Source organism: Trachypithecus francoisi, unplaced genomic scaffold, assembly GCF_009764315.1.
Source record: "Trachypithecus francoisi isolate TF-2019V2 unplaced genomic scaffold, Tfra_2.0 Lachesis_group8, whole genome shotgun sequence".
Taxonomy (NCBI): Eukaryota; Metazoa; Chordata; class Mammalia; order Primates; family Cercopithecidae; genus Trachypithecus; species Trachypithecus francoisi.
Genome location: NW_022681473.1, coordinates 51,754,234 through 51,767,762, shown reverse-complemented (window position 1 = coordinate 51,767,762; position 13,529 = coordinate 51,754,234). Strand labels below are relative to the sequence as shown.

The 13,529-nt window shown below is 46.1% G+C and overlaps 1 protein-coding gene across 32 annotated transcripts in view; it reads left to right on the top strand.

Annotated features, from left to right (window-relative positions):
* Positions 1-13,529, top strand: part of ARNTL (aryl hydrocarbon receptor nuclear translocator like) — a 110,236-nt gene that overhangs the window by 92,083 nt on the left and 4,624 nt on the right. For 12 of the 32 annotated variants that reach the window (XM_033206143.1, XM_033206144.1, XM_033206158.1 and 9 more), the window contains 7 exons: positions 278-427; positions 2,806-3,052; positions 4,732-4,838; positions 6,256-6,406; positions 7,265-7,353; positions 9,264-9,387; positions 12,064-12,157. In XM_033206143.1, coding sequence (XP_033062034.1) covers positions 278-427; positions 2,806-3,052; positions 4,732-4,838; positions 6,256-6,406; positions 7,265-7,353; positions 9,264-9,387; positions 12,064-12,157 — 962 coding nt within the window. Of the gene's footprint in view, positions 1-277; positions 428-2,805; positions 3,053-4,731; positions 4,839-6,255; positions 6,407-7,169; positions 7,354-9,263; positions 9,388-12,063; positions 12,158-13,529 lie in introns of those variants that run through there. The other 20 variants (XM_033206152.1, XM_033206164.1, XM_033206149.1 and 17 more) reach the window with 6 other exon arrangements.

Genomic DNA, 13,529 nt, shown 5'->3' with positions numbered 1-13,529 from the left:
TCTGTTGGGCAAGAACCCCATAGTATATTTCTTTTCATCCCCAGAGTACCTAATCAATTTATTTAGTAGCACACTCTATGTGATTTATAAACATTTCCAGACTGACAACATACCTATCCATGCTGCATCTGTTAAAGCCCACTAGGGAGATATTTGTCTCATGTCATCATTATAAAACAGTGAGGCAGGCAAGAAAAGGCTTTGCTCAAGGTCACACTCCCCCTCCTGACAGACAACACTGCTCTCAGTTTATCACATTTTGTGTATTGATTTGCAGCTGGACTTCCAGTTAAAACAGATATAACCCCTGGGCCATCTCGATTATGTTCTGGAGCACGACGTTCTTTCTTCTGTAGGATGAAGTGTAACAGGCCTTCAGTAAAGGTTGAAGACAAGGACTTCCCCTCTACCTGCTCAAAGAAAAAAGGTAACAATTAAAACCCTGTGACAGGTGAAGCTTGCTTTCTACAGTGGAGCTCTCAGCAGGGCATTGGTTCCGTGGTTTCTGGCTGGCCAGAGTGGCAGGTCCCAGAACTGCAGCCAGTACCCTGCAGTCCTCCCTGTGTGTAGGGCAGTTGGGAGCAGAGGAGAGAGCTGAAAAGCCTGATGGCAGAGATTTGTGGAGAGGACTCCTCTGTTTAAATTGTGTTTCTTTTAATGCGATTGAGGAAGAATACTCTCAGCCACAATCCTAACTGCCTTGTGAACACCCACTAGTCCATCAAAATTACTCTGAGCTCACCAGTGACCTTCATGTTGTTAAATGGAATGCACACTTTTCCTTTGTCTTCCTTCTTGAAGTGTTCTCTTCCCTTGATTCCATGAAACCACATTCTTCCTCCTCCCCGACCCCCTGCTGCTACAGGCTCTCTTGCTGGCCCCTTTGCTGGCTGCTCCTCTCTGTCCTGGGCTGCTTCTCTGTCTGCAGTCTCTCTCTGTAGGTCACATCATCTACTCCCTTGGCTTTAAATGCCAACAACTTCCACATTCATATTTCCAGCCTAGACTTCTCTTTTGAACTCCATATTCATAAATGTACTGCTTACTAAATCAACCTGCTTGGATATCTCAGGGGAATCTCCAACAGGATACATGCCAAAGTAATCACCTGAGCCTCTCCTCCAGCATAAATGGCACTGCCTTTCAGCTGGCTGCTCATGCTAGAAGCTGGGGAGGCACCCTCACTTCTGTCTCACCACCCCACTCCTCAATCCCGTTAGTTATGAAATCCTGCCACAGAGAGTCCCATCTGCAAAAGTTATCTGAAATGTTTGTCCCTTTCCATGCTGCCTACTGTCACTCAGCTCCCAGCTGCCCCCAACTCTCACCAGGTCGAAAGTGTAGACACACATGCTCCCCACCCCCAACACAGCAGCCAGGATGATCTTTTTATCAGTCCCCTTTTAAAAACCCTCAGTGTTCCCTATTGCGCTTGAAGAAAAGCTCAAAATATTTAACATGACCATGCAGCCTCTGACCCTGCCACTAAGCACATGTAAGCCATGTTGACTTCCTTTGATGCCGCAAGCCCTTTCTGGGCAATGCCTCTGCACATGCTGTCTCTTCTGGTTGGAATTTCTTCCCTCTCCCCATAAGCTCCCTTCACACGGCTGTCTCCAACCTCAAACTGACTTACGTCTTATAGCACCCTTCTGGTTTGCTTTCTAGTGCTTTCTTATACTTGCTGTTATATAGTTATTTGTGTGATTATTTGTTTAAAGTCTGTCTCCCCCACTAGGCTGTGAACTCCACAAGGGCATGTCTGATTTGTTTTTCACTCTTATTCCAGTAACCAGCACAGACTCCACGCTTGGCAGACACTCCATAGTGGCTTGCTTGTTGGTGAAGTCTATAGGTGCTCTACACTTAATGTGTCCCGAATCAAAATCTTTTTTTTCTCTCTCTCTGCTAGTCTGTTTTCTCTCTTCTCTGAGTCAGTGAATGACACCAGCAACCACCCAATCCAGAAAAGTTGGAGTCATCTTCATTTGTTTCTTTCCCTTAAGCCTGATATTCATAGCAAATCCCAATAGTTTGATCTCAGAAATTTCTCCTGCTTCCTTTCTCTGCTCCCTCTCATCTTCACTGCACTGCCATAGTTCAGTCCTGCTCATCTTTTGCTGTATTATAGCCACTGGCCCCTGAACTAGCATTCCTACTTCTGTTTTCTACTCTCTTCCAGTTCACACGTCACTCTGTTCCTACAGCATCCAAACCACAATTTGATTTTGCTGTTTCTGCACTTAAATACCTTTAGAGGCTCTCCATTTCCTGCCTTAAAAAAAAATAGACCAACATATTGGTTAGCAAGTGATCCATGGCCCTTTTAATCTTCCCCCAACCTGCCTTTCCAATTTGCCCCTCACTCCCAGTACCTCCAATTTCACTTCAACCACACAGAGCTCTTGGCCATTCCTATATACGCTGTTCCTCTGTGCCTTTGTATGTCCTCAGCCTTTATACATTCTAGTCCCTCAGCCACTGCTCATCCTTCTTGACCCACCTCCTCCACTGGTTTTTTTGGGGGAGCCTTCCTCTCCCCAGGAAGAGTTAGATATTCCTTCCTTGGTGTATGTAATAAATGCCCATGGTATAACTGGCCCTGCTTAAGCATACTGACACTGGATGACAGTTGTTTGTTTTTCTTTCTGTCTACCCCTTTCACTAGATGCTCACTTCTGGAGAGTGAAGCATTGATTTTTTTTTTTTTTTTACTCCCTACCTACATCCCACCCCACCATCGGCTGCATACACCTCTATGACCCGCACCTAGTGCTCACACTAACCACAAACTTTGCCTTCTAGCAGATCGAAAAAGCTTCTGCACAATCCACAGCACAGGCTATTTGAAAAGCTGGCCACCCACAAAGATGGGGCTGGATGAAGACAATGAACCAGACAATGAGGGGTGTAACCTCAGCTGCCTCGTTGCAATTGGACGACTGCATTCTCATGTAGTTCCACAACCAGTGAATGGGGAAATCAGGGTGAAATCTATGGAATATGTTTCTCGGCACGCGATAGATGGAAAGTTTGTTTTTGTAGACCAGAGGTAAGAGTCTACATACTACCCTTGAGCAATGATGGTAGAGGATTTTCAACCCTGATCTAAAAAGCAGAGAAGACCGGGCCATCAGCTGGCTTTTCTAAGAAGAAAGAAAGAAACAAAGCTGGGTGGAGTGGCTCATACCTGCAGTCCCAGCACTTTGGGAGGCCAAGGCGGGTGGATCACTTGAGCCCAGGAGTTCGAGACTAGCCTGGGCAACATGGCAAAACCCTGTCTCTACTAAAAATACAAAAATTAGCCAGTCATGGTGGCACATACCCATAGTCCCAACTACTCTGGAGGCTGAGGCAGGAGGATCACCTGAGCCTTGGGAGATCAAGGCTGCAGTGAGCTGTGATTGCACCACTGCACTTCCTCCTGGGCAACAGAGTGAGACCCTGTTTCAAAAAAAAAGAAAGAGACAAGTGATGTGAGTCTCTGTTAAAAAAAAATGAGATTCAATAGGATATCATCATAAATACAGAGATTTTTCTGTCATTCTTTGGCATATGAGACAGTTAAGTGGGTGCCTTGATGTCCATGGCTGAAAGAAAAATAGTAGGGATAGCATGCTTTCTGAATCTATGGAATGTTCCAGGACCATTATTGTGATTGAAATTCTTTTGAATCTAGGGCTTGGAAGCAATTATTTAGTCCTGAGTTGTCCAATAAAATACTCATTGGCCATGGTAGCCTCCTATGTGGCTAACGGCACAGACGTAGAACATTTCCATCATCACAGAAATTATTGTTGGACAGCCTTGATCTAATCCAACCTCCTTATTTTATGGATGAAGAACGGAGGCCCAGCCTGGGGACTGGTCTCCTGTAGGATTCACAACTAATTGGTAATAGAGCTGGACCAAGGACCCAGGTGTCCCAAATTTACTGCTGCCTACTGCTTTCCTTCAGAATATGCATAGGCTAATAATTTTTCTGGCTACTAGAGACAGCCACAACATGCTGGAAAAGGAGACAGCCTCAGCTGTCTTGTGGCCTCAGCTGCTGCAGCTTCTGGCATTTGGTTGTCCTGATAAAAAGGAGGCAGCAAAAACCAGAAGCCTTGCACTGAGATTTAGATTTATACCACATTTTAATCTAATTAATGTAGTTCCTTTTTAAAAGACGGATCTCAGTCTGTCACCCAGGCCAAAGTGTAGTGGCGAGATCTTGGCTTACTGCAGCCTTGACCTCCCGGGCTCAAGCAGTCCTCCGACCTCAGCCTCCCTAGTAGCTGTGACCATACATGTGTGTCACCATACCCAGCTCATTTTTCTGTTTTTGGTAGAGACAGGATTTCGCCATGTTGCCCAAGCTAATCTTGAACTCCTGAGCTCAGACAATCTGCCCACCTCGGCCTCCCAAAGTGCTGGGATGACAGGCATGAGCCACTGTGCCTGACTGCTTACCATTTTTAAAGCCCCCTCAGATTTGATTTCTTGTGATAATAGTCCCTTTACAAAGCTTCTTTGCTTTGTTTCCCTCTATTTTTATAGCTTTGATTAAATTCAGATGCCTGAAGAAAAAAGATCCACATAGTGAGCCCTCTGAAAATCCATCCAGCTCTTTTGCGTGCAGCTTTGACCTTGCTCTCATAGGCTGTAGCAGGGTTTATCCATTGCAAAGTTGCAATTAATTGTCTGAATGGCTTTTTCTTCTTTAAATATTCTTTTATTCCCTTTTAGGGCAACAGCTATTTTGGCATATTTACCACAAGAACTTCTAGGCACATCGTGTTATGAATACTTTCACCAAGATGACATAGGACATCTTGCAGAATGTCATAGGCAAGGTAAGCTAGGATGTATAAAAGATCTTAAGTTTAAAGTGTCCCCTTGCTTCTAGACTAGTCCACATGACCTTCCAGGGAAATCTGTCCACTGAGGATGTAGGACTCAGCCAGCCTAGGACTCTTCAGGTCAGAACATCTGTGTGAAGAGGAAACTGATGCCTGCAGGCACTGTTTATCCCCTTGTAGTTGCCCTGTGCTGACTGCATGGCAGTTTCTGAAAGACATCTCTTGTTAAGAGGGTTTTCCCAGACCCTGGATTTAGTACGGCCGAGACTGATCTGATTCTCTTTTCCATTCAAGCCTGCACCACCTCCTGTACTTTCTGTCTTGACTAATACTGTGGCTCCATGTGCAGCCTCCTGAGAGAGACCAACACTGACCCCTTCTTTCACTGTGTCTCCACCAGATCCTGTTCATTCACCTCAGACATGCATTTCCAAAAGTCTACTTTTTACCACCCCTACTGCCATCACCCTGGTTCAGGCCCTTGTGCCTACCTAGAGACCTGTGATAGACTTCTCAGGGTTTCCCTGCTCCCTCTCACCCCCAGTTCATCTTCCATAGTTATCCCATTTATACCCATCATCCCCAGATAGATTGAGACTGATAACATCAGCCTGCTTAAAAACCTCTTGCTTTAGACTCAAGCCCAAACGCTTTTGACAGGCATTCAGATGTGAGACTTTCCACCTCCTGGCCCCAGCCCACCTCCTCAGTTTCAGTCCCCATCCCTGCCTGCAGAGGCCTGTGCTCCAGGCACCCTGACCTTCTCATTGGCCCCTCCCCGACCAGACCCTGCTGCTCCTCAGGCACTGCTGGGTTCTTCCCTCCCTCCTTCTCTTGGCAAACTCGTGTTCATCCCTCCAGGCTCTGATCTCTTCTCCCTATATAGTCTTCCCTCACTCCTCTTCTTGAGGGCAGGAGTCATAGCCTGTCTCCTCTTGTATCTCCAGTGCCTGGCACATGAGAAGTGCTCATTACATGTTTATTACATGAAAGAATGAGGTTGAATAGGTGAGTGGCCTCTGTCGATTTGGATGTTCTTAGAAATAAGTTCTGTATTGCCCTTGGGCTTTGTGATTGGGATAAAGCATGACATTTTGGACAGTGCCTTCTCATTTGCTGGTGGTCATGTTAGAGCTGATTCCAGTTAGATATATAACATGCAGTCAGTAATTCCCTAGAGCCTCAATTTTACAGACTATGGAAAATTGTGACAGCTTCACAAATGAATTGAAAGGCTCTGAGTTAGACCCTCAGAAACAACCTGTTTCCTGAGTGTTGACCACTGGGGTTTCCTTGGCTTACTAAAGAGCAATGTCGTTGCTCAGGTACCTTTACTATTTTGTGCTGGATGTCCTGTTTAATACTTTCGTCTGAGAAAACAACCATGTTCATGTTTTCTTTACATTTTCAGTTTTACAGACGAGAGAAAAAATTACAACTAATTGCTATAAATTTAAAATCAAAGATGGTTCTTTTATCACACTACGGAGTCGATGGTTCAGTTTCATGAACCCTTGGACCAAGGAAGTAGAATATATTGTCTCAACTAACACTGTTGTTTTGTAAGTACTTTTCCTATATCTGAAGCTCCCCTTGCTTCAAAGAGATGCCTAGGGCTCCTTATCTAGAAAATGGGGTGCAGGCAACATCCAGTATCACATCCTTTAATGCCATCTTGCTAATACCTGTGAAGCCTCAGGACTGGCAGAAGCTAGAAAGGATTGTTAACAAAGGACAAGCTTCAGTACTTGCACCGTGCAGGCCCTGGCTTATAAAACTGCTGCAGGAAACAGCAACATTTCCTTCCAGATAAAGCAGCTAACCTTTGAATTGCACAGGCCCTGCACTCTAGGCATCCACTTGTGCTGCTGTGGAGGAAGGGGTTGACAATTATGAAAGGTTCATACAGGCACTAGCTCACACTGGCCTTGGCTGAGGATGGGGAGGTCTCCATACCTATCAGGCAGGGGGTCCAAGCACTGGCAGCTGGAATGCCATCTCAAAAGGCTGCTACCTGCTAGATGAGCAGAGGGAGGTGAAGGAGCCTCTCTTCGGCCAGGCCTGCTCTCCATTCTTCCTTCCCCATAGTGTCCAAAACCCCACCTATCACTAGAGCTGCATGAGGGGCCAGGGCTAGGTGCACTGCAGGCTGGCAGGAGGAGGTGCTGTAGTGCTGGCAGTGGTTACTGCAGCCACCACCTCTGCTGAACTGTGTCCCATACATATTAGGAAGGCCCAGGCAGGCAGTGGGGCCAAAGGCCAGGATGCAAACAGTGAGACCTGTTCACCCACTCAGACAGACACTTCATTTTCTGGCCTGTCCAGGTCCAGAGTGGACACCGGACACCTTGGCCAAGTTGAAAGGTGCACAGTTCTGAGCAGGCCTGACTCACGTTTCCTTATTGCTGGGATGTTCACAGAGCCAACGTCCTGGAAGGCGGGGACCCAACCTTCCCACAGCTCACAGCATCCCCCCACAGCATGGACAGCATGCTGCCCTCTGGAGAAGGTAACTATATGCTGCTGGGGCCCTGGGGCTTGCCCGTGAGAAGCTGCTTGTGGTCAAATATCCTCCCCTAAAGTATTCAGGGTCCCCTCCATTCATATTCTGTGGAACAAGGGAGGTCTAGAGGGGATGATGTGCAGATTTCCCCATGAATGCCGAGGACACTGTCATGTCACTTTCTCTGTTGAGCCAGAATACTAGGAGCTCACTGATGCACTTCCCAAAGCTGCCAGCCCCTGGAAGCCCTTGAGCTTGCAAACTGCCTACTCCCCTTGTGCTTTCCTCCTGTGTTGCCTAGCGGCCATGAGGTAAAGTGCTCTTTGGTGACTGTCACTGGCTCCTGTAGTTGGCAGGAAGGTGTCTTTCGGCACTGGGGTGTGTACCATACCCAGTGGGCTCCCTTCTCAGGCTCAGCCTTGGCCCTGTCCCTGCTGTCCACGCTGGACTCATCCTTCCTGGGACCATCCCCACATGCATGGCTGCAGCCCCCATCGATGACTCTATCAGTCATCTCTGTCGATGACTCCCACATCCACATCTCCAGCCCCAGTCTCTCTCCCAAGCTCCAGATCTGTCTCTACAAATGCCTCATAGACAGAACCACCTGGAGTCCCAGAGGTACCTGAAATTCAGAATATCCCAAGCTGATTTTCTGCACTCCCCCACCTGATTGGTTAAGCCAGAAACCTGGCTGCTGTCTCTCCCCCATTATATCTAAACACGGAGTCCTGAACCTTCTGTCTCTTAAACTTCATCACCACTGTTGCTATTTCACCCTCCTCATCTGCTGCCTGGATCACTGCAAATCACTTTGCAACTCTAGTCCCACTCTCCCCACCCCATCCTCCATTGTAGTTCATTCTCCTTGCTTTGGACTTTCTAATAACCCAGATCTCATTTGTGCCTTTTCTGTGTATTGTCCTTTGGTACTCCTCATTCCCTTGTGGAAACTGTCCAAATTCGTTAGTACAGCATCCAAGAGGCTCCTCATGATCGGATTGGTACCTGCTGCCCCAGTTTCGTCTATCATGCTCTCATCATCATTCATGATGAATTCCTTGGAGGAGTCTCCCAAGTTTTAATCTGCCTCAGTGCTCCTGCACGTGTTGGTTGCTGTGCCTAGAATGCTTTCTCCTCCTTACCTCTCTGCCAAGCTAATTCATACTCATCTCTCAAGCGGTGGCTCAAGCCTGTAATCCCAGCACTTTGGGAGGCCGAGACGGGCGGATCACGAGGTCAGGAGATCGAGACCATCCTGGCTAACACGGTGAAACCCCGTCTCTACTAAAAAAATACAAAAAACTAGCCGGGCGCGGTGGCGGGCGCCTGTAGTCCCAGCTACTCCGGAGGCTGAGGCAGGAGAATGGCGTGAACCCGGGAGGCGGAGCTTGCAGTGAGCTGAGATCCGGCCACTGCACTCCAGCCTGGGCGACAGAGCGAGACTCCGTCTCAAAAAAAAAAAAAAAAAAAAAGACTCAGCTCAGGGTGAACTTGCTCCAGAAGCTGCACCTGGCCCCTGATGAGTTGGTTGCCTTGTGTTTGCCTGTCAAACTTATGACATTTTGCTATAGCCATTGTGTTCATCCTGTTGGTTTCCCTGTTAAACTGTGAGCTCCTTGAGGGCAGGGACTTGTCTCTGTAACCCTCGCACATACAGTGGTCTTCAATAAATATTTTTTTTCAGTGCATGAAGGGAAAGAATTAGATGCTGCATGAAGGGAAAAAACTAGCCTCAGATCCTAGAAGGAAACGAGCCTTTCCCTGCTGGAATGCCTTTTCCTGACAAGCTGTAGCCCTAAAGTCCCTCAAGGCACAACGCTGATGTTGAACTGCAAGTGGATCATGGGATAAACTGGTTTTACTTTAATACATAATAGTATTTCTTCCTCAGTTTTCCCCTTTCCTACTCTCAGATTCCTTTGTTGTAGGTGGCCCAAAGAGGACCCACCCCACTGTTCCAGGGATTCCAGGGGGAACCCGGGCTGGGGCAGGAAAAATAGGCCGAATGATTGCTGAAGAAATCATGGAAATCCACAGGCAAGTAACACCTTCTAGTTCCTCTATTAAACCAGTGGTTCTCAACCCAGGGAAATTTTTTCCCCCAGGGGATATTTTGCAATGTCAGGAGACATTTTTGGTCTTCACAACTGGGTGGGAGGTTGCTACTGAAACATCCTGTGAAAAGAGACCAGGGATGCTGCTTGTTAAACATCCTACAGTAAACAGGACAGTTCCCCGCTCCCCACCCAACAAAGAAATCCTGCCTTAAATAAAGATGCTAAACCAAAACAGCCCAGAGCTAAAGAGAATTACTGAGGAGACTTTCTTATGGCTCAAGGAGCTTCCCAGTGCGGACAGATGTACCTTTACTTTACAGGAATGCAGGAGTAGAGCTGTGAACTATCAGAGTGATCTGGACCTTAACAAAACATTCATTTTTTTTTTCAATCAAAGAGCTGCCCAGGATTAGTACTAGAGACCAAGCAGATCAGCTAGTTATTACTAGCTGTCTTGGGAGAGACTTCCTTTCCATATGAAAGAGAAGGAGCTTAGAAACAGTCCACCTGTGTGTGAGTCCTAGGCCTATCTACCTGGCTCTGCTGAGACTTACTTAACCTCTTGCTGTCTGTTGACTTAAACCATAAAAAGAAAGCACTATTTCCCAAGAATTGTGTTAGGAATGTGAGGGCACTCAGGAAAGTTCCAGGAACACAGCCTGACATATAGTGAGTGCTTAAAAATTAATTAAATCTGTCTTTAAGAGCAATCATTGAGAGGGACACAGTTATCATAAGTCTGTCCAAATTTGGGGAATAGAGAAGGTGGTAAGCAGATTCTTCAAAACGCAACTTAATGTAACATAATAATAAGAAAAGGAAGAAAAAACTGCTGCCACTGGATTCTGTCAGGAGAATTAGAGGCTGGACTGTTTTCCAATTGGCCCATAAAGGGGCTGTTATCCCCATAGGTAACACAGCTCTCTTCCAACCCCACGGGGTTAGTGGGTGTGACCTCTGCATCAAGGAGATATGAGGGTAGTGTGCAGTGTAATCAGGTTCAAACCCTGTACTTTGCATTTGCATACCCTATACTTTGCTTGAGACCATCCAAGAACAGTATCAAACAGTCCTTGACCTCAGGAATTTTAAAATCTTTTAGAAGTCTATTTTCTTTATGATAACAGGAAAAAGGGAGAGTGCATGGGCCAAAGCAAGTGAAGGAGGAAAGATCTGAACTTGGCCTTAGCCAGGGTTTGCAATGAGAGTGGATGTTCCCTCTAGAAAAGTCAGGGATATTCTTGAGTGGGCATGTGAGTGGCAAATTCAGGGTCAAGAAACAAGCTACCTAACTGGGCAGGCTTTGTGTAGGAAGGAGACACAGAGCTATGATGGGAGATTAAGAAACCCAAGAAATGATACTATGCAGTTTGGACTGGAAGAAACCTGTAAGACCCCATTTCTTGTAGGTTGCTGAACAAGCATCCAAAGTCTTGTGTTACGCTTTGTGGAAGTTGCATTGGAATAGGGAGAGAGAAGGTGGGCATGTTTGATAACCCAGGAATGAGGCCTTATCCGACAGAGATGACACTGCCAAAAGAGAAATCAGTAATCTAAGGTCTAGCATTTGAAGATGAAATCAGGAATGATGAAACAGCAATTCTAAGATGAGAAACCTGGGAAAATAGTGGTTTCATAGACATAAGTAGGGAAAGGTAGGGGACACTCAGCAATTTTTCCGTAAGCAATTAGCAGCTATTTGTGCATGCTGAGAATACATGATACGTAGTTGTAAACTGCCGTTAAGAAGCTTATAATCCAGAAAGAAAACTTGTTCACTCTCAAATCTAGAGAACTAGGCAATACAAGAACCAAAGGACTTCTGGGTGGTGGAGGAGTGGTCTCTGGGTCACCCAAAAGCTGCATTCATCCATGTAGGAGCTGAGAGCCCTGTGGTAACACAACTGCCATCACACTCTCCCTAAACTCTAGCTGCAATGCCAAGTGATGGATTCTTTCCTGAGGTCCTTCAGCCTGACAAGTGTTTAGGTGGATTTACAGTTCTAAGTCTTCCCTTCTATAAATCTTCTGAGAGATATGCTAGATAAGAAAGTCCTGGACCCATTTTTCATCAACCACTGCCTTCGAAGACTGCTCTTACTATCACTACTCCTAGGCTACCTTTTAGAGCTTGGTGCCCTCCATGTCCTGAGAGTATTCACTAGCTAAACAGTGTTTGTGAAGAAGGGGATAAATTTTTTGCTGTGGATCAAAGATGGAGGTTGATCTTAGAAGGCCTCCTCCAATTCACCTGGATTCTGTGAGGAAATAAAACTGGCCACTTACTTGAAATTCACCAACTGAATGCAAATTCCAATCCAAGGGCTTTGTCAGTGAGATACTTGACTCTAGGGACTGCATTCTAGATCAGGTGCTTGCAGAACAAATCCAGCTTGTCACCTGTTTTTGTAAGTAAAGTTTTACTGGAACACAGCCACACCGATTCATGACTGTGGCTGCTTTCAAGCTGCAGAGGCAGAGTTGACCTTTTGTGACAGACACTGTATGGCCCAGAGAGCCTACTATCTGGGCCTTACAGAAAAAGCTTGCCAAACCCTAATCTAGATCTTCATCCCCTTTCTCACCTTTACCCCTTAACAAAACACACACACTCCACTGAAAAAAGAAAAGGCAGTGTAATTCTCTTTTCTGACAGGATAAGAGGGTCATCGCCTTCTAGCTGTGGCTCCAGCCCACTGAACATCACGAGTACACCTCCCCCTGATGCCTCTTCTCCAGGAGGCAAGAAGGTAAGACTGATGACTCTTAGCCTAAGCTAGAGAGCCTCTTGCCCAAGATCTGAAATGTTGGGGGTGGGAGTATGGAATTGCAACTGTGACTGCTGAGACAAGTTGGACTACTTCCTCCTTGAAGTAAATCCATCTGTGTGAGGCTGGATACAAAGCATACTGGTAGGGCTAGGGAGGCTTGCTGGCACCTCAGAGGCTTTCTTCCATGTGAGTGGAAGAAGGGAGAAAGAATAAGAATGGGGAACTGTCAGTTCAGTTAATTGAGGGAGCAAATTCAAGAGTTCCCATGAGGGAAAGATATTGAGTACCTCACATAGAAAAGTTTCTCATTATCTGCCAGGAGTTTTCAAGGGAGAAAATATTAGTATCTAGGGCAGGCAATGAAAACAGCAATGCCACCAGCCCTGCTTTGGAAATCAAGCCATGCTTTATAGCTGCAGAATACTTGGGGATCTGCTGCCTGGAGGTTCCTGTGGTGTGACAGCATTGGATCCAAGCAGTGGATCAATCACCAGCCCTCATGAAGAACTTTCTGTAAGACTACACTATAAATAGGTTTAGGAACCAGTCATTTGTTTTCATCTTTGCCGGAGAACTTATAAGCCTAGGCCCATGTTAATCGTAAATCATAAATCTCTTTATACTGCCTGATGTCAGTAGAGCTTAGGACAGTTTAAAGGCAGCATTTTGGACACAATGGCTTCCCTCCCCATCTCCTAAAACATATACAGAGAGAGAATATTAGGAATTTCCATAGGCAGGACTCCTAGGGCACAAACCATCAAAAGCAGGGCAAGGATTTTCAAAACTGAGCTCCCCGGAGGTTTGTTCATGTTACCAAGAGCTGTGGTGTTACCAGGTGGGATGGGCGTGGGGGTAGTTGCTAAGGAGAGAAGGTAAGGGCAGAAATCCTGCTTCTGCAAGGGCAGCAATACTTCTTTTTTATATAGGAATCTTCTGCAAACATTTCTATGTGAAAAAGGGTTTTGCTCCCCTCGAAAAGGTTGAAAGTCAACAAATTAATGGGTAAGACTACAAAGTAAGAAAGACCTGGGTTCGAAGCTTGGCCTTGCCATGTGCTAGTTATATGAACTTGTACAACTTTCAAGCCCTAGTTTTCTTTATGATGGAGCTAATACTGGTTAGGGTAGCCAGCATCTTTGCACATGAGGTCCTATTACGAGATAATATATGTGAAAGTGCTTGGCTCACAATACCATTGACAGGTGAAGTCTGGGTTTGGCATCCCGTGCCCCTTGTCCCCCTGCCCCTAACACACACTGCTTGCCAGCCGTCGTCTTAGTTGTTCTTCTGTTATACCTCCAGGTCCTTTCTGCATATTGGATACACCATCTTCTTAGGGTGGTCTTCC